The sequence below is a fragment of the Triturus cristatus genome, chromosome 10, assembly GCF_964204655.1.
Source record: "Triturus cristatus chromosome 10, aTriCri1.1, whole genome shotgun sequence".
NCBI lineage: Eukaryota > Metazoa > Chordata > Amphibia > Caudata > Salamandridae > Triturus > Triturus cristatus.
The window spans coordinates 1,049,269,600-1,049,297,457 of record NC_140593.1 but is presented as its reverse complement, the minus strand read 5'-3'; the positions used below and the strand labels follow the sequence as shown (position 1 = coordinate 1,049,297,457).

Sequence of the window (27,858 nt, the reverse complement as noted above, 5' to 3'; positions counted from 1 at the left end):
CCAGGGACACGTGCACACCTACCACACTACAGCATTTGCCACACAGTGTCCCATGGCATGTAAGGCTGCATAACCTGTGTGTTGGGGGGGGGGCAACATTTGGTTTGTTGTGTGGCACTTTTGTTCAGCCACTCCCAGGCTGTGCACGTGTTCATGGGGGCATAATCATTTGTGTGTTGTGCACATTACCACTGTGATGTGCAACTGTACAGTAATGGGCATGAGTCACGGACACAGTTGCAGGTTGGATATGTTTAGGACATGTCACATACACCCTGAGTCCTGGGGGTGATGGCATGTACGTCACAGTGAGACCTGTAGCCACAATTCTGATGTGCACCCACACTCTGTGTGCATGTTGTGTCTCAGATGTGGATGATCAAATGTGCCCAATGGGAGACAGTCTCCACATCCATGTGGTATGTGCAGCAACCTTGATGGTGAGTGTGTGTCTAAGAGACGTACATGTAGGGCCTGCAGAGACAACAGTGGCCACTACCTGTGGGACTCGCGCTTGCCTTGTGGCGTGTCATGTCATGCCAGTGTCTGTGGCAATACAGGGACCCTGGCTATCTGCATGGCAAAGATCTGTGATGCCTGGGAGACATCAGGCCTCACTTGTCACTGTGGTGTGTGTTTGTAATGTCACAGCAGTACATAGGTCAGGTGACACAGCCCAATGATTGGCCATTGCACTACATGGGACTTATGTGGACATGTGGAATTGAGATGTTAGGTGATGGTCATGTAGGTGACATGTGTCCATGCCCAACAGCACACACCTCAGTACATTGTGTAATGTCATGATGTATCATGTGATATTTAGCCTGGTCATGGCCACATGAGTGGATGAACCGACAATCCTCCTTTGTTCATCTCTGTTCTGCAGGGCACCAGCTGTCCATCGACCGTTCCCAGACCTTGAAACCATGCAGGAACGCGACTGCATCCGACGGTACTGCTTCACCAGGCCACTGATTGAAGCTTTGGCGGAGCAGTTGGCGCACATCTGTTACCTGGCCGGACATACCCTACAGCATTGACCCCAGAGGTGAAGGTGATGGCAGCCCTGCACTTCTTTGCTACTGGTACCTTCCAGTTCACTGTGGCTACAGCAGGTGGGATGTCGCAAACTATGTTTAGTCGTGTGCTACGCGATGTCTTGGAGGGGATGTTGCATTTCCTTGACCTGTACATCAAGTTCTCTAGCCCAGCTGAACTCCCTGAAATAAAGGATGCCTTTGATACACTGGAGAGGATGCTGAACGTCATCGGATCTATTGATGGGACACATGTGGCCCTGATACCACCACAGGCACATGAGCAGGCATACCGAAACAGGAAACATTTCCACTCGATCAATGCTCTGGTGGTATGTCTTGCAGACATGTGTATCACATATGTGTGTGCACGGTTCCCTGGTTCTGCGCACGATGCCTACATAATGAGGAGTAGTCACATTGCAACGCTGATGTCACAGATGCCAGATCAGCGTGCCTGGCTTGTCGGTGTGTACTGACTGTTTACCATTGTGTGTGTTTGGCAATGTTGTATTCCGCACTCCTACAAAAAGCTAATTGTTCATTTTTTTGTGTGTAGGTGACTCCGGATGCCCCAACATGCTGTGGTTGCTGATACCCCTCAGGAACCCTGTGCCACCAGCAGAGATGCGCTACAATAAGGCACATGGTCGGAACAGGAGGGTGATTGAGCGGACATTTGGCCTCCTGAAAAGCTGCTTCCGCTGCCTGGACAGGACCGGAGGGGCCCTCCCATATGAGCCTGCAAAGGTGTGCAAAATTATCCTTGTATGCTGCATGCTACACAACATGGCAGTGCGGGAAAAGGTGCCTCTCATCCAGGATGACGATGACTAACCTCCGCCACCTGTGGAGGATCCGGGCCTGGGCCAGGATGCCAGTGATGATGAGGATGAGGATGAGGGTGACGTCCGCTCACAGCTCATCAACAACTTCTTCACCTGATTGTGAATTCCAGGGTTGTTATGTCAATGTATGGAGTTAGCCTGGAATGTGTTGTGGCTGCTCTGTTGCTGTCTGAGTGTGTCTGTGTGCCACTTGACTGGATACGTGCAGTGATGTGTCCATTCAGGTGGTGTATACTCCACAATAGGGTAGTACTGCTAACTTGTTTCTGTGTAGGTTTCTTGTGACATGTTGTGTGCATGTGTATGGCATTTCTCTACCGTTCTGCTGTGCTTTTGACTGTTTCTTGTGTCTGTCCTTCCCAGGGTACTTTGCCTGTTGTTTGGTCAACACTGACCCCAAACACCCAGAATCCAACACCAGTGTGGGAGTAGTCAATTGTCATCAAGTGATGTGCCACACACCCCTGGACTTCAATTCTCAGACACTCTGTGACCGCGTGTCCACCGTAACGTACAATTGCCTTGCAACTATTTTAGAATAAACATGTTGCTGATGTGTAATAAACCTGTGCTATGCTTTGTTAGGTGCGTTGTCTGTTTTCCCACATCTGAGTGACATTTGCTTACCTCACCTGTGGACTTGTTACCACTGACTGTGGATAGTTGTTGTGTCTGTGCATACCTATGTGTTTCAGGTCAACATCATTGTGTGGGATGAGTAACATGGCCATGGTGAGTATGTGTTGTGTTGCCATAGTGGTGTATCTCCCTCACATGTGTCACATCACCATGACACACCTAACGGTGGTCACATTGTTGAAGTATTTGGCATGCATTGTGTTGTTTAGCAGATCGACATCTCCATGACACATGACAAGTTGGAATCACAACAGAGGCAAGTATGGTGTACTGGTGAGTTTATTTTCGAACATGTGTGAGGAAAGTGCACAGGATGGTGGGTGCTGTACATTGGGTTTTGAATCCAAAGTTCACATTAGAGTTGGAAGTGCTGGTAGATGAAATGTCCAGAGTAAAGTCCACAGTCATCTGCTACATTGGACCAACATGAACCCTCCATGTCATGTGGGCGAGTGGTGTGTGATTGGACAAGGTGAACGGGTTGCGCACAAAGAACAATGTCCAGAACAGGTTTAGAGGCCCTGGGGGATGTGCTGGGACATCTGCCTCTCACATGTCCTTCTTCGGACGAACCCTCTTCTTCTTGGGGGGGGTATCCTCAGGTGCAGGCCTCTGCGGTGCAGGGAACTCTCCGCCAGAGTCCTCCTCCCTCCCTGTGGCACTGGTAGATGGTGTTGCAACAGATGTTGTGGCCACATAGGGAGGTGTGGACATGTTTGTGGTGATCTGGCGGAGGCATTGGAGTATGTCCCGATGCACCGCATTAAGAGCATCCCACTTTGCCTCCATGCGGGCATGGTGGGCAGCCTGCTCCTGTTGTATGTCCTTGAGGATCCTCACTACCTGGCCAAATCCTCCGGTGCTATCCTGGTACGCATCTATGATGCGTGCCAGTTGGGGGTCATCATGCAGTCCAGACCCCTCTGCAAGGCGTGCCCTCTGCCTCCCACCCCTCCCAGCACCCCTATCCACACGGGCAGGACCAGCAGCGGGCCGCACAGGAGACACTGGGACCCCTTGGGTAGTGTTGCTGGTGGTGTTGGCTGTAGCTTCTGGGGTGTCCTGTGTCCCTGTGCTGTGGGTGTTCAGTGACCTTGGTCTGTCTGTGTTGGCGGGGGTGCCCTGTCGGTGTCCAGATGCTGGAGGTGTGGGTACAGGGGGTGCAGATGTTGATGCTGCTGGTGCTGCATGATGACTCACACCGGAGGGGCCAGGTTGGTCGTCGTCATCCGAAGAGGACAGAGACAAAGTCAAACCAGAGAGCTCAGTGTGCACCAGAGTCTGGGACTGAGAATCCTCTTCATTTGGTGCTGGGTCCCCAGCACCACCTGTGTTTGGAAGAGACACACAATGTAAGTTATGTTTCTACAGCATCAATGGTTCACAAACATGACATATTCCACTGTACGAACGGATGCCTGCCTGTACACTGCTTTTTTCCGGCTTGTCACGGACAGAGATTGATATTGTTGTTGCACATTGCCCAGCCATAAAGAAACATTTCAATGTGCATGTTGAAGTGTGTTCATGCCCAGCTCATGGATAGATTTGTCTGTACATGACCATTGCTACTCAAGGGCCATCACGTTGCTGACACAGGTGTGTCATCCCTGTACACATGTGAGCTTTAACAAGGACATACGTGCTATTCCACTGGGGGTATGTTGTACTATTGGAGCATGTGTGGTAGCAGAGTTTGCTAGTCTTTGTGTGCCACATTGGTGTATTGGTACGACATAGTCACAGTCCGGTATGCCTGTGATCTCTTTTGAGGAAGTGTTTTCTTCCAGTATTCCTAGTTCCCATCTCATTTCATACAAGTGATGATGTCACCATTGTTAATGAGTATGGTGCAGAGTTTTGTACGTGCATATGTGATTTGACTTGTCAATGTTCCACATGTTGACATGGATTGGGCAAGGTAGCACTCTGGCTTTTCAATGTTAGTGAGAGTGAGGGCCGGTGGTGTGTGTGTTGCAGTTTGGCTGCTGTGAGTAGCATGTCTCCTCCAATGCTGTCCATGTTTGACCTTGTGTCTACCGTGTCTATGTCAGTGAGTGGTGTGTTGTGTGAAGGATGCCTATGTTTCAGCACGATGTAGGGGTGGAATGCAGCTCACAACAGCACCAAGTGTGAATGAGACCATGCTATGGTGTCGGCTATATTGGTGTGTCCATTTCATTCACTGTCAAATGTCCCCTGTCAATGATGTATATGTGAGTTCCTGTGTGTTTTGTACAATGTACCATATATATGGCTCTCCACATTTGTCATCTGCAAGACACGCCTCCCCTGCCCGGCCAGGGGGCACCCCTGGACACTGCATCCCCAGCCAATGATTTTGAACATATGGTTGCAATGGCTGTGTGTGCGACCGGGTTTTGTTTGGTCAGTGCATATGTGTGATTGTCAGCCACATCATTTCTCAGGCCTTGTGTCAGACATCTTGACAGTCCCTTCCCACTCCCTGTGGGGCGAGCATATTTCAGTGTGAGCTTGCTGAGCCATGTGGGTGGGTGTGGATTGTCTGTGACTGCAACTCCCATCATGCTCTTGGCTACACCCCCCTTCCCAGCATGCCCATAATTCCTCCCTCTTGACTCTGCTTCCCTGTGAGGGGGTGTGACAGCAATGGCAAGATGGCTGACTGTGAAGTCTTGGTGTTTGTTGTTGCCCAGTTCCCAGCATGGCCTTGTGGTCCCCACAACAAAGCCCAGTGTCAGACATCTTGACAGTCCCTTCCCACTCCCTGTGGGGCGAGCATGTGTCGGTGTGAGCTTGCTGGGCCATGTGGGTGGGTGTGGATTGTCTGTGACTGCAACTCCCATCATGCTCTTGGCTACACCCCCCTTCCCAGCATGCCCATACTTCCTTCCTCTTGACTCTGCTTCCCCGTGAGGGAGTGTGACAGCAATGGCAAGATGGCTGACTGTGAAATCCTGGTGTTTGTTTGCCTACAAGTCCAAAGAGAGCCCCTGTGCTTCACACAGCAGCACCCAGTATGGAGTATCTTTTGCTGATATTTCACTGAGGTGTGGGTCAATGCATTCTACCCGGTGAGTTGTGTGGAGTTTGTGTTGAGGGGGGGGGGGGTGTCTCCACATGCTGGTAAGTATGGTCAGAGCTGTCAGTCCTCCTTCCCACCCGGCCAGACATCCCACCTTGAAACGTGCTTCCATTGGAGGGTGTGCTAGTTATCTTTCAGGATGTCAGTCAGTGGTGTCCTGCTTCTGATTTGCACACAACCCCTACCAGGGCCTTTTGCTCCCCACAGCAGGACCCAGTGTCAGCCATCATGTCAGTCATTTTCCACTCCCTGTGATGTGGGCATGGTTCAGAGAGGTCTTGATGTGCCAATTTGGATGGGGAGCATTAGCTATGACCACAAACCCCATCATGCTTTTGGATACACTCACTTCACCTGCATCCCCACTATTCCTTCCTGTCAGTCAGCTGCACTGTGAGGTAGTGTGTTTGTGGTGGCAAACTGTCTGGCAGTATTTATTTGGCTTTGTGCCACGGCCTTGCTCTATTTGTTTGTAGGTTGGTACATGTCATGACACAGTTCCAAGTCACTATGAGATGTCAGGTATTGTGTTTGTCTGACTAGCATACACATCTTGGGATGATTATCTATTGGTTACTGTGGCTTTGCTTGCTGTGCATGGTTTCACTGTCCCCTTGCCACATAATATTGTGTATGTTGTTTGTGTACTCACCAGGCTCTGGTATGTCTGTTAGACCATGGACGCTCTCTGATGGTAGGATGTCCCGCACCTTCTTCTCCCAGGTCCTGAAGTAGACTGGTTTGGCAGGAAGGCCACCGCCGGTGCACTGACTCAAGGCGTGAACTTTCTCAATGAGTTTCTTGACCCTCCTGCGTACGTCATACCACCTGTTCTGGATATCGTCCTTTGTGCGCCTTGCTGGTGCTTGTGCATTCACCTTGTCCACATTCCTCGCCCACATTTTGGTTTTCTGTGACATGGGGGTCCTTTGGACCAATGTACCAAACAAATGTGGCTCTACTCTGATGATCTCGTCTACCGGCACTTCTAACTCACTATCTGTGAACTTTGGATTCTTCTTGGGGGGCATGGTGATGGGTGGTGGTGGTGAGTGATGTGTGTGTGAGGGTGCAAGTGAGGGTGGGTTAGTATTGGTGTAGCTAGCTATATGTGTTAGTGCTTTTGGTGAGGTGCTAATGGTGTGTGAGTTGTGTGACGGGTGAGTTGTGAGTGTGTCTGTGGTTGCTGTGTGATGGTGTTTACTGCTGGCTGTGTCTCCTATTTGCAAAGGATCATGTTAGTGATTGATGTCCTTTATATAGGTGGAGTTTTGGGTGTGTCTTTGTCCCAGGTTTTTTCTTTGTGATATGTATTGGTTTTGTCATTGCTTGTTTGGTCCTTTTTTTGTCTTTTTCCCTTTGGGTTTTTTAGGCATGAAAGAGACGTTCTTCTGACCGAGACAGACGCTGATGTTGGCTCGTGCGGGCTTCTCCGCCTTGTGCGCTGACTATCTTCTGTGTTTCATACGCGTCGGTCGCGGAGATCTCTATTACTTGTGGGCCCGGTTTTCTGTGTGTGTTGGTCATGCGGCTTGGGCTCCGTGCGAGTCGGTCTGGGTTTACACGCATTGCATTGTACTGCCTGGGTCGGACATCGCGGGTACGTATCGGTCGGGTTCATTCCGGATTCGTGTCGGTTGGTGAAACTCGCGTCGGTTTTCCGGCCGGATCACTATTTTCCCTACGGCTCGGTCGTACGGCTTGTATTCCGTACGTGTCGGTTGTAATTCACACGCGTTGCATCGCACTGCACGGGTCGTACGGCGCTGGTTCATGTCGGTCGGTCTCCGGTCCGGGTCGGTCGGTACGTTTTGCGACCGGAATCGGAATCGGCCCCCTAGTAGGACTGGTATTTGGTGTGTGTTTACCCTCATTGTATTGTTCCCTTTCTTACACAAGTACTCACCCAGCCCATTTATATGAAGCAGGAAGAGGAATGGTACCAGCTCGCACCCCTGTCCGACCCCAACATTTGAGGGGAATTCTTCTGTTAGGTTGCCATTCCTGCTGTAACGGACTCTTACTGATGTTTGGTCATGAAGCCTGGTGAGTAGTTGGATAATAGCTCCTTTGACCCCCATCTTTGCCCCCCATCTTTGCCATAATTTAGGATGATCCACTATATCAAAGGCACATGTCAAATCCATAAAGGCTAGATGGACACAGCCCTTCTGTGCTTTTGTATTTTTATTTTTTTACAGAGTTTTATATAGCGCGAACTTGACCCAAATCGGGTATCAAAGCGCTGTACATAGCACCAGTTACATTACATGCAGACACATTCATTTTTTTTCTGTTTTGTTAGGCACGGGGAGATTAAGTGATTTTCCCAGAATCACAGGATGTTTGGCGTCATTGCCGAGACTCGAACCCAGTTCCCTAGATTCGAGGTCGACCGCTCTAGCCATTAGGCCAACTCCTCTCTCCTTGTATACTTTTGGATTATTAGGGAGAGGTTAAGGGTCTGGTCCACCGTTCCCAGCCACGTCGAAACCCAAATTGGAAATCCAACAGTGCTTTGGCCTCTGTAGCCCATGATTCCAGTTTGGCCAAAATGATCCTGCCCAATATTTTCACTGTGCTGTCAAGAAGGGAAATAGGGTGGTAGCACTTTGGTTGGCTCTTATCCCCCTAAAAATCGGCACAATTATGGCTTCCTGCCAGGTCTTAACTAGCAGTCCCTTTCAATTTTTTCAAATGTATAGTAAAAAATGTATGCCTCCTTGGAATCGTAGATGTCCACTTAAATAAATTAAAATAATATTTTCCATACCGTCTCAGTTTGGAGGGACTGCTTGCTTGGCAGCTATGTGCCGAATTATTGTATGCCTCCTTTGTGAAATCATAAATGTCCACTCAAATAAAATGAAATAATGTTTTCCATACCAACGTAATTTGAAAGGACTGCTTGCCAACGAGCTATGTGCAGAATTATACTATGAAGAAGTTTAATTTCTAATCCGCCTCATTTGGCTCCAGCACCGCATTCTAAAACTTTTGCAGCATTAACAGCTTTTTAATAGCTAAACCCGTATCGGTGAATTTCTAGCTGTTGCTAAACATATACTTGTTAACTTTACTTTAAGTTTAATAAAATTGCAGTGATTTCCCCGCACTACCCTAATTTACTTAAAGTTGTTTTATACTGATTTGTATGCATTTGTCTTAATGTGGCTTCCTTGTCTGTCTGAAAAAAGTTACATTGATAGAGCACTGTCTTTAACTGTAGTAAGGATTTCTTACATTTCGTCAACCCAATATTACAGCAAGCTAAATTTTCAAGCCAAGGTGTTTCAAAAGCTGCTCTTCAGCGCTAAACTGTTTTATGCAGGATGTCCTATTTCTACTAATATCCTCTCTTTTCAATGCGCTCAATAAAGGTAATTTTTATCTTTCCTGTTTAACAACTATTGTTTTTGCTGTGTTATGACTAACTATGCTTTTATTTTTTGTCTGATTAATTTTTTGTCTGACTAATTTTTACATTTAATCATTGTATCATTTCATTGGGGAATTTTACTTTGGACTGTGTATTTTTTATTATTCAATTTAAACTGGTTCTCAATGAGTGGCGAGTAGACATCAACAATGGTAGTTGTCAAGTATAATCCAGAGTGCCACATTTATTATAGAAGCAGGAATATCGATGACCTAACTACTATTCCGAGCATCAAACATAACTAGATGAGCGACATTAATGCCCAAGACATCACAACCGTCTCACTATCAAGGCGTACAGGTTCCAACAAACTCCAAATCCCCGTAGCCGGGCTGTCCCCACAGCTACTTTATACTCCACAGTTACAAAGAGTTGGAACCAAAGACAGACCAAAGGCAAACTTGAGTCTTCATACCTATGTCGCAGCGTGACAGGTAGTAAAAACATATGTTCAAATCATAGCCCTTACATACTTGAGGAGTGGACACCACCATCTCCGGGCTAGGCAATCCATGCCCACAACCAACAGCCTCCCATCAGGTCTGCATAGTGGAGTGACCTTCCTTCCTCTGTCAACCCCTAAGGTTGATTAGTTTGTGAACTTTTGCACCACCAATTTATGTTCTATACTTGACTTAGTCATTGCTGTGCATCTTAACTTAATAAAGTGCCTGACCAATACCTGCCCAACCGAAGCAATAAATCTAGTTATTCTGTACAAATCTATCAGCACAAGATAAAATAAAAAAGCAGAAAAATAATCTAAGCACAGGAGACCATGCTCTGGAACAGGTTCTATCATAGACTGATATGAAAGCCAACCTATTTATGCAAGCATTTGAAGACAAATGACTATACAGGCGTACCGCTCCCTCCCCCTCCAGCAAAGGGTGGGTGCTGTTGACCAAAACACCTCTGACTGCAGGTTCATCATAATACCTATTGTAACTCATCACACGCCTTCACGGTGAAAGGCCATATTAGGTAAATATACAACTTCAACCCGCAGTTGGCACAAATCAAGACTGGTGGGGTATGGATCCTTTCTGTGATGGCAATATAATTCACATCTGTATAAATGCACGGATTATGGGAGTTTTTTCTAATTAACGATAAGTAAAATTAAAAATTGATCCATAAATACAGAGAAGACATGAGACATCATGTTTGCATTTTGTTATGAAAATGTTTGATTGGTACCAGAAAAGCACTTCATTAGTATTTACATGCGAAAGGGACCTAAAGCGTACTTCTGTGGTTTTAAATAGTTTTTAGCAATATCTCTTAACTAATATATGAAGAAAGGAAAATCCACTAAAGGAGCCAACCCATATCAAGCGGGTCTTGCAAATTAGGGGGTCACTTACCTGGTGTCTTGGGCGCCCTACAATGGATGGAAAGACAGCACGCGGAGCATCATCTCCAGCGAAGCCGGCCTTGCACATACCGGATCCATTGTCGATTACCAGTGCAGAAGTATTGTCCTCCATGGTGAACTGTGGCAAGAGGAGTCATAAATATTGTTAGCAGCATGAACACCTGGAATACGGGGGGGGGGCTGGTGAGTAGAATGGCACTTACGCATTACACATTTTGCCCCCATATAAACTAATTGTGAATTGTTGCTGCATTCTGGAGGCAGTACAGGAAGAGGTGCACAAAGACCCCAACAGGATTCTCTAAATTTGTTCAATAATAATAGAAAATATAGTCCCTCATGGTATGTATATATACACACCAAATCCAGGTCAGACCTTTACTACATGAGCTATAATTAATTTCTTTATTTTCTCTGTTAACAGACCCTGCTTCATAGATCATCTCAGTATAGAGGGGATGGGGTCTTTGCCAAATACATTTTTGAAAAAACTAGATAAAAAAAATAGAACATTTGCAAATATATTTAAAATAAGGTTAACGGTGCACCCCATTTATTCCTCTTTAGTGTGACTGATTCTCTTTCTATCCACCCTTTGGTTGAGGTTCCCAGTGTCACCCCTATTGTGAGTTTGGCTCTTCTTGTATTGCTATTCACCATTTACATTCCCAAATGTACCATCTGTGACCGATGTCCCTCTGATTCATCCACTTTGTGTTGTTGGATCTTCATTCCATTCCATTTCCTCCTCTCCTTTGGGTTGCTTCTACCTCGGGTTCACCACAGCCTCCCTCCCCCTAACTGCCCACTTGAATAATCCTTCAGTGACTGCGCCTTATCCTCCCTTACATGAGGATGATCTACTCTTCCATCCCCCCTTGTGTGAGTGATCCTACCTTCAACCCACCACACTGCGTTCCTATTAATCCATTACTGCAGCCGTTGTGTGACAAATTCACATTCCCCGCGTGGCATTAAAGGAGGTCTTCTATAACCTTTCCTTAGGGCTGATTTTACTTTGAAGACCTTTTTTGTCTGGTCACACCTTATCATCCCAAATAATTTCAGTTTGTTTATAATGTAAATGCTTGGTGTGGTATGGGAGTGTCGGCTTTGGTGATGTTTAGGTAAATCCCATTCATTGTCTTGCCTTTACCTATTTTCCTTGTCACCAACTTGAAGGAATCAATTTAGATTTGTCTAATATGACCTTCCTGTGTGACATCACGTTTCAGTGGACCTAGTAACTAGCGTCTCTCAAGAAACTGTGACTGGTGACATTATCCTGAATAGATAATTTCATTAATGTTCTCCTCCCCAGGTGTTTTATTGACTTGCCTGAAGTTGTAGGCCCCTTCTAACTTAAAAAGAAGACCACTATTCTGTCCAGTATATGTGACTACATAAATCTCAGGAAACACTTAACAGTGACTCATCTTTAGTTGCAAAACTGTTCCCTACTCTCATTCTTTTCACACTTTTTTAATGAATCTTTTTTACTGTTGTGAATAATTCAATGAGGTTGTTAGTCTCTGAGCTCTGTAAATTTCTTACAACTAGTCTCTCTAAAATTTCACCTGGGATACCAATGTGGTATTCCTGCACCAGGGAGCACGATATCATAAGGATGTGTAATTATGAGGCGCCTGAATAATTTTGTACTTAAAGTTTAGCCCTCACCAATGGGAAATTGCATTGGCAGTTGGTGATTCTGCAACAATCCCCATGGGTTTTCACACACACTGGGACTTTTTTCCCCTTCACGTTTTGCCAAGTGTTTTCTTGGTGAATTGTCTGAATGGGTGTGGGAAGGAGATCATCAACATAATGTTGCCGATAAACTTGTAATCCTGATTCTCCTGCCAACTTCTGTTACTGGACCAATCTGGATTCATGGGACACTTGTAATGTGAAAATAATATTTCAATCAGCTTCTAAAGAATCCACGCTCTCTGTTCCTTATAAGGCAAATATCTATTGAAGAGAAATGTAGTTGAATTACAAAGACCACTTGGTCACAGTTTTGTTTATTTTTGTTTTAAAAAATGGAAAATTCTTGAGGACAAGCTCAAGATTTCCTTTAGTCCAATGTCTCATCTGCTTATTCAACCTTTAGCTACGCATTAGTTCTCAGCATCCTACCTGGTCCTGACACTTTACCAACTAACTCTTTGCGAGCCCCACTACAAGTGATTCTTTTGTAAATCTGCTGGTCTCCAAGTCCTTCATGTGATGTTTTGCCACTCCTTTTATAAATTGTTCTTTTATTTCTATTAGTAACTGATTTTAAAGAAATGCAAAGTAAACCCTAAGGATATCAGATTACAATAAAATATAAAAATATAAAACTGTTTTTCATGGTGAAGGATATAACACCCCACACGTGACAGAGTAAACCCGGGCCCGTATATTTAAATATTCAGATATTGCTAAACAGTTTTCATATTTTTCTTTAAGGTCAAAAGTATATTTACTTTATTTGGGAGCAAGAGGAATTCCATTCCATGAAGCAACGATTTTCAAGGTGCATGTCATAGCAAATTTGCTGAATTCCGACATTCAGACAGACATTGCTATTTTTTTTCAGTAGCTACAGTTATTAAAAAAGTACAAACGGGGAGTGGCCAGGCAAGATAGCCGTGCGGCCGTGATCCACATCTGCTCCGCCGCCACAGTGCCATGCCACCGAGATTCCAAGGGCCAACACACAAGCTGCTCTGCAATCCGAAGTGCCTGCGGCACCAGAAACGCAGCGGTGCAGAGTTTGTAAAGTGCCGCGGCCGGAGAGTCAACGAACCAGGCGCCGAGCGAGATGCAGCCGCTGAGGCAAGATGGTGACCGCGTCTCTTGAAACGGCGTAAACGGGAGCACATCTGGCTGGAACGGCAGTTTACCACCAAGCCCTGAGGATAAAACTTGGAATCCATACTGCAGGACTCATCAGAGGCAGTCGGAGATGCACGTACCCTGCGGCAGGGTGACGAGCGGTGTGCCGGTGGGAAGAGACAGCCGGGTGAGTGGGTCAGACCACGAACAGCAGACCCGTTAAGAGGGCCTGCAATGCTTGGTTTGAGCAGAGAGGTCGAGTATAACGAGCGAAAACAGGTACAACAGAGGGACGGGACATAATGGGACCCCTGAGCAGCCAGACCTAGGAGATTAGCCATAGCACCAGTACAGCAGGCAGAAGACGCCTGACCTTAAGATGGTGACTCTAGCCCCGTGAATTTGAGCGGCCCACAATGAGACATCCAGTAGAGAGGGAATCATAAAAGCAACAGTCACTAATAGGGGCATCTCCCCGAACATGAACACCTGATAGGGAGCCGGAGGGTACAGTGCAACAGCGGATTCGCCTGACCTGGACATGGCAGACGAAGCACCACAATGGTATTGAGCCCCTCCATAGTGAGAGTTCGGATGGCAATTAGTGTAGTAGAAGCCGGCTGAGGTAGTGAGCAGTCTGCACCATGGGGATAGATGCCCAAGAAGCCGGCAGTGACGGTGGAAGAGTAGAGGGGCCACTGTACACAGAGAGGATCACCACAAGTACAGCAATTTAGCCCCCAGAGTGTTGAGAAGCATTAGCTCAGGGGCAACAACTGGAGAAAAGCAGGCGTCTTCCATTGGAACATAGCAGGTTACACCTGTGGGGTTTAAAGGAAAGGGACGTCGACCAAGGAGCAGAAATCTCTAGAACCGACCAGAAAAACACTTGTGAGGAGAGAGCCCCTATTACCCCGAAAAAAGGAAACAACAGTGTGTCCAGCTACTTCACTCCAACAGAGAAAAAAGACACGAACGTGAGACCAGATATGGAAGGAGAGGCCCTCACCAAGGAGGATTTGCTCACCTCCCTTAGGGATTTCAAAACAGAACTCCGCACAAAATTGAAATCAGACATGGCGGTTTCTCTGGAGCAACTTAAAGTGGATCTCTCGGACCGCTTTGTCTTCCATGCAACGAGATGTGGACTCCGTGGGAATTAGTGTCCTCAACGTGGAATCCAAGACGCAAGAACTCAACAAAAGTGCCTCACATACCAGGGAATTGTGCAAAAACTCCGCTCCCAGCTGTAAGTGGTTCTGCTGAAAAGGGAAGATCTCGAAAACAGGTTCCGAAGGGACAACATACGGATCTGAGACCTGGAAGAAGGAGCGGAGGTTCCAGATCTGGAGGCCTTTGTCTGTGGTCTACTCGCAGTAGTGCTGGGTCCAAGACACACAAATATAAAATTTGAGCGTGCGCACAGGGTTGGATGGCCGACATCCGGCAATGACAGGCGCACAAGAGACGTCCTGGTAAAACTATATTCCTTCAAGGTCAAGGAGGCAATCGTTCTGGCTGCAAGGAAAAAAGACAAAGTGTCCTTCCAGGACTACTCTTGCTCCCTATACCACGAGCTAGCGCAGGCCACCCTCCAGCGATGCCAGCAATTCAGGCCGGTAACAAAAAAACTGAAAATGGACAACATTCGATATAGATGGACTTACCCTTTTGGCCTAGCGTTCGAACTCAACAATAAAACAAGGCATGTCACAGACTTAAAGGAAGCGATGGACCTTCTTGGGTTGATGCCGTTGGACCCAGAGACGAACAGTAGTCATACAACTAGGTCCGGTACAGGCGCAACTCAGGACAATCCCTGGCAGACGCAACGGAGAGACCGCAACACAAAAAACTAGCAGGGATACGGTCAAAGGCTTTGCTGAACGGACACACTGTGCACACTGGTGAGATTCGGCCGACTTTATATCTTGGAAGGGGGAGGGGGTGGCTCAGGACATAGCCCGAGACTCCCAGCACTAACTGGAGGTTATCTATATGGGGGCCCACACATCCTAGAAAGAGTAACATTGATGGTGATTCTCTGAGATCACACCTTGTGAAAGTATAGAGACAGAAAAGGTGCAATACTGTGGCAACGGGCACTGGACGGGACACCCGTCCCAATAATTGGTAACTACCTAACTCACAAGGAGGGGGGTCACGGGACCCCTTTACGTTTGTGGATAATGTTTTCGCAATACTTGTTTGGGTTTTTTTTCTTCTTTTTTTTTTTCCTTCTCTTCTCTTTTCTCCTTTATCAGTGAGGTAGGAGAGGCAGGTTCAAAGATCAAAAGGGATAGGGGAAGGTATATCTCGGGACGAGGAAACAAACACACATACTGGAGGGGTGGAACAGAGAGAGGGAGGGGCTGTGGGGCTCTGGAGTGTAATCAGTCATGGACTTGCTAGTATCGTGGAATGTGCGCGGACTAAACTCACTACTTAAAAGGCAGAAAGTCTGGAAATATATCGCTGACCAGCAATTTGATGTGGTGTCGTTACAAGAAACGCACCTGCAAAAGGACACCCAGTGGCTAATGCATAGGAACTATCCTCTGATATATCAAGCGGCGGCACACACAAAACAGAAGGGGGTGGCACTGCTCTTTTGGGCGGCTATTAAGTTTCAGCCGAAAGGAGCGAAATTCGACAAGGAGGGGAGGGTAGTCCTAGCGAAGTGCAGACTAAATGGGAAATTGTGCACATTTGTAGCAACATACGCCCCAAACACTGACCAACCCACATTTTTGGATAAACTCTTGAATCTGGTAGGAGGGTTTCGGAAGGCCCAATTATCATGATGGGTGACTTCAACTTCACGTGGCACCCCGAACTAGATAGGTCACACGAGAAACATAAAAAAAAAAATATAGGACTTCAGTCTAAGGAACGCTTGAAGAATAACACATCCTACCACAAAAGATTTCTCTTTTAACTCCCATGTGCAACACACTTATTCTCGCTTAGATAATATTTTCATAAGTCAGGAATTATTGCCCACCCTACAGGAAGCTAAGATCCACTCCATAACAATCTCGGATCATGCACCCACATCGATATGCCTTCATTGGGGATCCTCTCCCTCCAGGTCTCCACAATGGTTTTTCCCCCGCATCTATTACACGGGATAGGCTCCTCAGGTACGAGCTGAGAGGGACAATTAAGGAATTTTTTCAACTGAATCACCCGGAAGATACTTCACCCCTAAATAACTGGGACTCCTTTAAGGCAGTACTGCGAGGCAAGTGTATGGAACTTAATTCTAGATTAAACAAACAAAGAGTTAAAGAGCGCACAGACGTGGAGACAGCCCTAAAAGCAGCAGAGCAGGTACACAAACAAACGCCGACAAGGGAAATGCACCGCAAATAAATGGCTCTAAAAGGGAAACTCACTGCTATATACACAAATAGAGCAGAACTCACACTCCTCCATTTGCGCCATCTCTCTTATGAGCATGGTAAAAAAAATAGGATCCCATCTAGCGAGGTAACTCAGGGTAAAAATAGAGAGGAATACAAAGGGGGGATCAATGATGAGGGGGTTACCCTACATGATTTTGAAGAATCCAAGGCACGACTCTTTGCGCAATTCTATGAGGGGCTGTATCGAGCATCGTCCACAGAAGCAGCGGCCAAGGACGCTTACCTTGATTCAGTGACCCTCCCACAGGTGACCCAGGCCCAAAATGAAGCGCTTAGCGCTCCTATATCTGACTAGGAGGTGTAGGCACTTAAGTCTTATACATCCCTGGGGCTGGATGGTTTAACGGCCCATTTTTATAAGACATATGCTGCAGATATCAAACCTCACCTGACAAGGCTGTTTAACTATATGGCCTTGGAAGCAGAGGTGATGCCTTTGATGAGAAGGCGTTGATCACTGTCACACCCAAAGCAGGGAAGCACCCTCAACTCTGTTCCTCCTACAAGCCGATAGCACTACTAAATATAGATGTCATGACCCGCGGTCCAAGCCCTCAGACGCTACAGTATTTAAGGAACCTCGACGCAAGTAAACGCGCTTAGCGTTCTTGCTTCGAGCTTCATTTCCGTCCCATTCCTTGTTGCCTGACTTCCGTTAGTGTGGTTCCTGCTTCCGCTTTCGTTCCCGTGTGGGAAGACGGCTTGCCGTATCGCTGCCGCTGTCTCCTCCATACGCGGCGTTCCGTCCTGCGGCCGTCTCCACCTTCGCCAGCAGGTCGGACATCGCCTCTCTCCCCTTAGTGCAGAGAGAGAGAGGTTTTCTCCATTGTTCCTGGCCTCCCCGTAGCATTCTGCACCTGTTGCTTTTCCCGCGTTTGCCGCCCACCTCAGCGCCGGGTTAAGCACGCTGATTTTTCTTTCGCTGTCAGGCCGGGCATTTCCAATTCACTCCATGTATGCTAGGGAGTGACCTAGTCCGCATTTTCCGGCCCATACAGTGTTTCATTTGTCTACCTTCTTATTCCCCCCTTGTTCCCTACTGTTGGTGCTCCAACCAGTGGCTGACTCTGCTCTCTCCACCGGCCAGGCGTGGTTCGGTGTGTGTTCAGCCTGGTAGTCTTCTTTCTGGCTGTACCTACTAGTGTGGGTTTTACCGCACCTATTCCCATTGAAGAAGGTATCCTGTTGTTCCCTTGGGATACTTGCGTGGATCACTGTGCTGGCTCTCCTTCCAACAGAATCACGGTAACAGCGCAATGCGCTGCCTTTTTCTATAAGTTGGTGTATGGTAACTGTGAGGGGGGAACTCAGTGTGACTATCTATTGTTTTGGCAGATTGTGCTATATGTCTCAGTTGAACAACTACACTATTATCCATAGTGGACTCAAGGTGAAGTACAATCCGGTGAGCCGGTAGTCCTCCAACAGAACGACTGGGGTGAGCTGCACATCTTTATAGCTTAGGCTCTAGTACACAGTTCCAACTCCCTTCTAACCCTGTGCTCTCTCTTGTATAGGATGTTACGTTTGACTAACTGACGTCTCCCCTTTGCACGATTAGAAGTAACCACACAGTGGTAGGTGAAGTCGAGAGAGTCTAGTCATACAAGAGGGTTGTTCTGAGAAAACAGTAATTAACACAGTCTTTGTTTTACAGCGGGGTGTTGCCTCCTTTCTTCATGACCAGACGCCAGTCACGCTATTGAAGTTCAAACCCACCTTCCCTTGTTTTGTTTCCCTGTTTTCCCCTGGCGAGTCATCCGAAGCTCTAGAGTCTGATAGAGTCGGAAGACAGCTGGGGAAGACCGAGGCATTCTCACCGGGTTCCTGACGCTCCTGCATAACTTCCTGACTCCCCTTACAGAACGCTATGCCCCAGTGGTGTGTTCTGCCCGAGCGTCATGGACCTGGGAGCGGTCTCCCTAGCCGACGTCGCCGGCATGATAGGTAACTTTCAGGTGGAAACACAGGCCTTAGCAGCTAGAGTAGATGCCCTTCAACGTCATCACACTGGAGCAGCTCAAGGAGGGGGATCTGATGTTACACAACCTATCATACAGGTCACTACACCTCCTTCCATCCCTTTAGCGCCTCCACAAAGGTTCTCGGGGGATGCTGCTCGGTGTGCAGCATTCCTTAGCCAATGTCAGCTACACTTTTCTTGTAAGAGCAATTGCTTTCCCTCTGATCAATCCCGGGTTGCCTTTATGATTTCGTATCTGAGTGGTCCCGCAGCAGATTTGGCCATTCCCTTGGTCGACAGAAACGACCCGTTGTTGCCCAGTCATTCAGCCTTTAAAAGAGAGTTCCGCAAATTATTTGACAGGCACACATACACCCACTCAGCGGATACCGAGTTATTGGCACTAAAACAGGGCAACCATGACTTAGTACAATACATTACATCCTTTCGCAGATTAGTGGTAGAATCTAATTGGCCAGAAGAAAAGCGTAGCACTCTCTTCTACAGAGGACTACGTGACAATTTGAAGGATGCTCTCTCTCAAATAGTGGAATTGCCCGAAAGCTGGTCATTTCTTGAGGTCTTGTCCGATTAAACCAACTCAGTCAGACAGGTCGGGAAACTAGAAAGCCCGGGGTCCTGTGAGGCAAGGTGTGGTTCAGAAAGTACTGTCTCCTCTGCTCACTTTGACAATACCCCCACTACACATCTCTACGTATCAGCCCACATAACATTCGCACAACACGGTCTGCAGGTGGCCATAATGATAGATTCTGGTGCTTCTGGGAATTACATGGACTCCGAGTGGGCTGGAGAAAACCTGATACCATGTATAAGGAAAGGAGAAGCAAACAAGGTCACCAATATTGACGGGCGTCCCCTTATCTCAGGACCGGTAACCCATCAAACGGTCAAGCTACACTTGCATATAGACCCCAACCATCATGAGGATATTGCGTTCGATTTAATTTGTTCTCCTCAAATTCTAGTGCTATTAGGCATTCCATGGTTGAAGACCCACAATCCTGTAATAGACTGGGAAAAATCCACCCTAGCGTTTCGCCCTGTTACCGAACAAGAAGCCGTGATCGCAGGTACACAGGTCAACGTTGAGGCAAACGAGACAGAACCTATTCCTGAGTTACCCTCCTGCTACCATGATTTAACGGCGGTGTTTGACCCCAAAGAGGCAGAAGTCCTTCCCCCACATCGGGCATATGACTGTCGTATTGATCTTGAGACAGGAGCCAGAATCCCATGCAGCAGGGTGTATTCACTCACTGAAAAGGAGAATTCATATCTGAGGGAATACCTAGACACCCATGTTGGAAAAGGGGTTCATTCGACCCTCACGCTCTCCTGCTTCTTCTTCATTATTTTTCATACCCAAACGGGAAGGGGGTCTTCGCTGTTGTATTGATTATAGGAAACTGAATCTTGTCACCATTAAAAACCGGTATCCTCTGCCCCTTATCGCCTCCCTCCTTGACAGACTACGTGGTGCCCAGTTCTTCACGAAACTGGACCTGCGTGGCGCCTACCATCTCGTGCGTGTCAAGGCGGGAGACGAGTGGAAGACAACATTTTGCACCAAGTATGGTTTATTTGAATATCTCGTGATGCCCTTTGGGCTTTGTAATGCTCCTGCAGCATTTCAGTTTTTTATAAACGAGGTGCTCAGGGACATGCTTGACGATTATGTGATTGCCTACATTGACGAACTTTTGATTTTCTCATCTTCCATGCCAGACCACATACTCCACGTGCGAAATGTGTTAGAGCGCCTCCGCGATAATCAGTTGTATTGTAAGTTGGAGAAGTGCACCTTCCACACTCAAGAGGTGCCTTTTTTGGGTTTTGTTGTGTCCCCCTGGGCCCTAGCTATGGACCCCGGTAAAGTTAAGGCGGTTCTCTCATGGCCTGCACCCTGCACGGTTAAGGAATTACAGAGCTTCCTGGGCTTTGCCAATTTCTATAGGCGTTTCATACGGGACTTTTCTGGCAAAATTGGCAAATCCCCTCACCGCGCTGTTGCGGAAGGGTGTTTTTTTTGCTTGGTCCAGGGAGGCCGAAGATTCCTTTCAACGGTTGCGACTGGCCTTCACGAGAGCTCCTGTCTTACGACATCCGGATCCCGCCTTGCCCTTCGTGGTGGAGGTGGACGCCTCTCAGGTGGCAGTGGGAGGCGTTCTTAGTCAAAAGGATCGTGTCTTAGGACACTGTCACCCTGTGGCCTATTTCTCGCACAAGTTTACCCCTGCAGAATACAATTATGCAGTGGGGGATAAGGAGCTCCTTGCAATAAAGAAGGCCTTTGAAGAATGGAGGCAGTATCTCTTGGGCGCTCGTTATCCGGCTACTGTATACACAGACCACCGTAATCTTCAGTACCTGAAATCAGCCAAAGCCTTGTCTATGAGACAATTACGCTGGTCTCAATTCTTTGGTGAGTATGACTTCACCATACAATACAGGCCAGGGAGACGGAATGGCAAGGCTGACGCCTTATCCTGCTTGGGTTTCATACAACCAGACGAACCTGTAGAGTCACCTAACATCATTCCCAAAGAGGCTATCATAGGTGGGGTGCTCACGGAAGAAGAGTTCCGTAAACTGATTCGGCAGGCCCAATCTTCAGCGAAGATGCGGGATGTGGTAGGCTCCCACGAGACCGCTGTCCATGAAGGGTATGTTTGCATCCAAGGAGGAGTGGTATTGCCTACACGAGACTTACAGGAACAAGTATTGAAGTGGTATCACACACATCCCTTGGCAGGTCATCCAGGAATTAAGAAAACCACCAAGACAATACGTGATCGTTTTTGGTGGCCTAACATGTCAAAAGACATAGAAACATATGTAAAAGTCTGTCCTGTGTGCGCTCAAACCAAGGTTTCCCACCAAAATCCGGTAGGCCTGCTCCTGCCATTGGCTTCTCCGCCGGGTCCCTGGCATAAGGTTTCGCTTGATTTCATAGTGGAATTACCTGTTACCAAGAAAAAGAACAATACCGTATTAGTTATAGTAGATCTATTCACGAAGACTGCTCACTTTGTCCCTTTGGGTGGGTTGCCCACTGCTGTTGAGTTGGCTTCGATATTTTTGCATCAGGTAGTGCGTCTCCATGGGTTCCCTTCTGTCTTGGTTTCGGATAGGGGGGCCCAGTTCGTGTCTCGGTTTTGGAGGGGTTTGTGCTCCTTACTTCAGATAGACGTCAGGTTGTCTTCTAGCCATCATCCTCAGTCGGATGGGCAAACTGAGAGAGTTAACCAATGTTTCGAACAGTACATCAGAAATCAGGTCTTACATTCCCCCTCGGATTGGGATGAGTGGGTGTCTGAGATCGCATACAACAATAGTCCACATTCCTCCATCAACCACTCACCTTTCTTTTGTTCTGCGGGGTTTCATCCCAAGTTATTGCCCACCGGGGTTTCCCCAGATAGCCCTATCCCGGCCGCTGATCATCTAGTGCAGAAATTACTGGACCTGCACAAAGAGACCTTGGAGAATCTCGACATGGCCAAAGTAAAGTACAAGGAGGGGGCGGACCTGCATAGGAAATTAGAACCCATCTATAAACCGGGGGATAAGGTGTGGCTTTCCACCAAACATTTGGCGCTCAGTGGTTCACGCAAGTTCAATCCCAAATTCATAGGACCCTACCGAGTCCTGAGGGTGATTAACCCGGTGGCCCTGAAACTGGAATTGCCTGCTTCCTTCAGGATTCACCCTGTTTTCCACATCTCGTTGGTTAAACCTGTTGAGCCGGGCACTTCAGTCCAGAGACGGCCCGCTCCTGTTGTCATTCAGGGTACCGAGGAATACGAAGTTGAGGCCATAATGGACTCTCGTATAGTGGGGAACACTCTCCAATACCTGCTGCATTGGAAAGGATATGGGGTGGAAGAACGTATGTGGGAACCGGCTAGTGAAGTACATGCTCCTCGATTAATTTGTCTTTTCCACCAGAGATATCCCGATAAGCCCAAACAGTTGGGGGGACGATGTGGGGGGAGTGTGCTGTCATGACCCGTGGTCCAAGCCCTCAGACGCTACAGTATTTAAGGAACCTCGACGCAAGTAAACACGCTTAGCGTTCTTGCTTCGAGCTTCATTTCCGTCCCATTCCTTGTTGCCTGACTTCCGTTAGTGTGGTTCCTGCTTCCGCTTTCGTTCCCGTGTGGGAAGACGGCTTGCCGTATCGCTGCCTCCTCCATACGCGGTGTTCCGTCCTGCGGCCATCTCCACCTTCGCCAGCAGGTCGGACATCGCCTCTCTCCCCTTAGTGCAGAGAGAGAGAGGTTTTCTCCATTGTTCCTGGCCTCCCCGTAGCATTCTGCACCTGGTGCTTTTCCCGCGTTTGCCGCCCACCTCAGCGCCGGGTTAAGCACGCTGATTTTTCTATCGCTGTCAGGCCGGGCATTTCCAATTCACTCCATGTATGCTAGGGAGTGACCTAGTCCGCATTTTCCGGCCCATACAGTGTTTCATTTGTCTACCTTCTTATTCCCCCCTTGTTCCCTACTGTTGGTGCTCCAACCAGTGGCTGACTCTGCCCTCTCCAGCGGCCAGGCGTGGTTCGGTGTGTGTTCAGCCTGGTAGTCTTCTTTCTGGCTGTACCTACTAGTGTGGGTTTTACCGCACCTATTCCCATTGAAGAAGGTATCCTGTTGTTCCCTTGGGATACTTGCGTGGATTACTGTGCTGGCTCTCCTTCCAACAGAATCACGGTAACAGCGCAATGCGCTGCCTTTTTCTATAAGTTGGTGTATGGTAACTGTGAGGGGGGAACTCAGTGTGACTATCTATTGTTTTGGCAGATTGTGCTATATGTCTCAGTTGAACAACTACACTATTATCCATAGTGGACTCAAGGTGAAGTACAATCCGGTGAGCCGGTAGTCCTCCAACAGAACGACTGGGGGTGAGCTGCACATCTTTATAGCTTAGGCTCTAGTACTCAGTTCCAACTCCCTTCTAACCCTGTGCTCTCTCTCGTATAGGATGGTACGTTTGACTCACTGACGTCTCCCCTTTGCACGATTAGAAGTAACCACACAGTGGTAGGTGAAGTCGAGAGAGTCTAGTCATACAAGAGGGTTGTTCTGAGAAAACAGTAATTAACACAGTCTTTGTTTTACAGCGGGGTGTTGCCTCCTTTCTTCATGACCAGACGCCAGTCACGCTATTGAAGTTCAAACCCACCTTCCCTTGTTTTGTTTCCCTGTTTTCCCCTGGCGAGTCATCCGAAGCTCTAGAGTCTGATAGAGTCGGAAGACCGCTGGGGAAGACTGAGGCATTCTCACCGGGTTCCTGACGCTCCTGCATAACTTCCTGACTCCCCTTACAATAGATGCAAAAATGTACTCGAAGATTTTGGCTGCTAGGCTGGAGAAGATACTGTCAGATCGGATCCATCCGGATCAATCCGGGTTCATCAGGGGAAGGCAGGCACTTGATAATGTTCGGAGGGTTCTCCAACTGATAGAAAAAGTAACTAGGTTCTGCCTACCTGCAGTACTTTTGGGATTGGATGCAGAAAAAGCATTCAACAGGGTTGACTGGTCTTTCCTTTTTTGTGCACTGGGGAAATTCTGACTGGGAGAAGCATTTATTAAAATGGTAAGGGCCAATGATGCTTATCCCACCTCAAGGGTGATGCTGAACGGTGCGCGATCTAATATCTTTCCCCTTACCAGAGGGACAAGACAAGGATGCCCTCTGTCACCACTTCTTTTTGCCCTTAGTATAGAGCCCCTTGCCGCTAGGATTCGAGCGACACACAAAATAAGTGGGATCCACTTTGGGTCGATAGAACACAAGGTATCGCTATTTGCGGATGATGTTCTGCTCACACTGTCGTCGCCTTGCGCCTCTCTGAGAGCGCTCAAGAAAGAGCTTCAGGCCTTTGAGGAGGTGTCAGGCTTCCGCATCAACACATCCAAGTCCTCTCTACTTAATCTGACGCTACCTACTGGAGATCTGGAATCTCTCCTAGCAGAATTTCCGTACCATTTGGCTAAGCATAACATCACATGCCTAGGAATCAAAATAACAGTGAGGCTGGTGGGTCTTTTCCAGGCTAAGTACCCTGCGCCGCTCCAACAGGAATAGCAAAAGCTGAAGTGCTGAAAACCGATGTATATATCCTGGCTAGGATGCAACCATGCGATTAAGATGACAGTAATCCCAAAAATGTTATATCTATTTGAAGCCCTTCCTATAGGTTTGGACAATAACTTTTTCCCCAAGATACGCACGATGATCACACAATACATCTGGCAGAATGGACGAGCGAGACTACCTTTCGTGCTACTCAGATGCCCCAGGAATGCAGGTGGGGTGACCCTACCAGACTTTGAGTTATACTATAAAGCAGCCCAGCTACGGGTGATAGCCCAGTCGTCCCTACGAGAATCAGATAAACACTGGTTACATATGGATAGAGCTATAGTGGTGTGTACCATCTGGGACTTGCTTTGGAAACCTAAGAGGTTTCGTCCTCGTAATGCTTATCTCAGCACACCCACCCAGACAACCTTGAGGGTGTGGGACGCAGTAGTGGGCAGGGTAGGATGGACATCATATCCGTCACCGCATACACCGATCAACTTTGACCCAGAGTTTCCCCCGGCACTCAATCCAGGCCCATTTGATGAATGGCGAAAGGGAGGTTGTCTGCGCGTGTCCAACCTATTTCATAATTATGACATACTATCCTTCGAGAATTGCCGACGGGACTTTGACCTTCCGGCCTCCGATCGCTGTCATTGTCTCCAACTCAAACACTGGGCCTTACACCCTCATATTGGAGAGGCAGCCATCAAGGAAGTGACTTCAATAGAGAAATTCGTAATGAGGGCGGGCACGTTAAAAGGAGTTATTTCATTCTTATACACACTCCTCCTCGCTACCCTACACTCTCCACTTCCCAGACACATAACCTCATGGGAAAACATGTGCGAGACGGAATTCTCAGAGACTCAATGGAAGTCATTATGGAGGGATATAGTTAAAAATAATCATTCCACAGGGATGAGGGAAGCTCGCTATAAGATACTTTATGACTGTTATCCTTATCTGGTGAGGCTTAAAACAATATTTCCAGAAGCCTCAGATCTGTGCTTGAGAGGCTGCATCCTTCTAGGAGACTTCAAGCACATCTGGTGGGATTGCCCTACTATCAGATCTTTTTGGACAGAGATCTTAGCCCAAATTAAAGAGATTCTCGGATACCCAATTCCCACCACATTGCAGTTTACACTACTAGGAGTAAGGGACGAGACGCTAGAACATCAGACAAAGGGTGACCAGGCAATTATGTGCTTTGGGGCAGCCAAATAAGCGATAGCGGCAGCCTGGGACAAAAAAGATCCCCATCCCTGACCCAATGGCAAGCTCGACTATGTAGGGCCCTCATAATGGAACGAATGGCGGACATCTTTCTAGATAGTTTTTAAAATTTCGAGTCCAGCTGGGGCCGCCTGGTCTCGTATTTATCAGAGGTATACCACTGACGACATACCCTCCCTCTGTTAGAGCACTTCACCTATTCCAGTTCTAAAACTAGATGGACACTCAGAGCAGCTCCCTATAGTTCGGTGGATGGGTTCCCCTGCACGTTCACCGTCAACTTCTTCATACATATACACTCTGTAGATAGTAGGGATCTAATGGAAAGAGCTGCACAACCTGGGGCACCATTGGAAGCCCCCAACATGGCTCATTCCGATTTTAGCATAGCCTCCTCTTTCCTCTTTTTCTTCTCTTTTCTTTTATGGTAATTTTTTTTAGGTGCCAACTAGTCACTGCTGACGGGCGGCGGTTGGGTTAGGGTGAGTTAAAAGATAGTAGGCTCTTCTGGGAAGTAGTAAATCACCCTCTGTTTAAAAGTGATGCCAAGGAAAGCATAGTGATGCAGGTCACTGGTGAATCCTGGGAAGCTCATTTTGGTAAAATTTTTAATCCCAAGGCACTATTACCTCTGGATTTGTTGGATGATGTAGGGGATTTGGTGGTACCATCCACAGCTTCGTCCCTTAGCTCTTCGCTCACATTGGAAGAGGTCGAGGAAGCCTTGAGGAAAGGTACATTATTAAAAGCCCCAGGTCCTGATGCTGTCCCTTTGGACTTTTTTAAGCACAATATTGAAGTATGGGCACCGTTGTTGTTGAATGTGTTTAGGGCTGTTGTTGTTGGTCGTATCCCTGTATCATGGAAGGAGGCAGTGGTGGTGCCGATTTTTAAGAAGGGCGATAGGTGTGATCCCCGATGCTATCGCCCTATATCCTTAATCGACGCATCGTGTAAATTACTGGGAAGGGTCATTTTGGCCAGATTGGAAACATGGGCAGACTCTGTTGGTCTAATTGTGAATTCCCAGTATGGATTTAGAAGAGGGAAGGGGACGGTCGAACAGTGTCTGAATTTGGCGCTAATTATTGGCAAGTACATGAAGGCAAGGAATTCTGCAATCTACCTTGCCTTCATGGACTTGTCAAGCGCCTTTGACACTGTTTGTAGAAGCAAGTTGTGGCAGATGATAGACGACATGGGTTTTGAAGAACCCTTGGTTACACTACTCCGCAGATTGCATGCAGCAACGACCGTGGCCATAAGGTTTGGACCTGGGGGTGAAACAACAAAATCCATTCCCTCAACCGAGGGGGTGCGTCAAGGCTGCATTTTGGCGCCTTTTTTGTTTCTAGTATACACAAACGGATTGGAGAAGTATTTGTTGGATCACTGTTGTGACTTTCCAAAAGTAAATGGTAAGAGTATTCCCATACTTTCATATGCAGATGATACTGTATTAATGACCCTCACTAGAAATAGTATGCAGGCGTGCCTAGATGCCTTTAATACCTTCATGCTGGACCTTGACCTGAAGGTAAACTTTGCAAAATCCTTTGCAATGAGCTGTGGTCCAAAAGGGTCAAAATCTAGGAAATTTGTGGTGAATAACTTTACCATTGAAAAGGTGGATAACTTTAATTACCTTGGAAACTTATTCAATAACAAATTAAGTTGGGCCCCATTAATGAAGGCTCGAGTCCAGAGTGCCAGCCGCTCCATAGAAGGTCTTTTCCGTTTTTGTGGTAAGCTGGGTCAAAAACCCGTTGCGCATCTTAAAACCCTATATATATCTAAATGCTAATCTGTGGCCACCTACGGGGCGGGGGTATGGGGGACCGAAAATCCCTCAGCAATACAGGTGATGGAAAATA

At 47.4% G+C, this 27,858-nt stretch overlaps 1 protein-coding gene across 1 annotated transcript in view; it reads right to left on the bottom strand.

The window, feature by feature from the left end:
• LOC146796542 (actin, cytoplasmic 1-like) overlaps nt 1-27,858 on the bottom strand; it is a 173,318-nt gene that overhangs the window by 111,295 nt on the left and 34,165 nt on the right. Inside the window, exon 2 of the mRNA XM_085629160.1 lies at nt 10,401-10,529. Within this exon, the coding sequence (XP_085485286.1) occupies nt 10,401-10,523 (123 nt within the window). The 5' untranslated portion in view covers nt 10,524-10,529. The remainder of the gene's footprint in view (nt 1-10,400; nt 10,530-27,858) is intronic.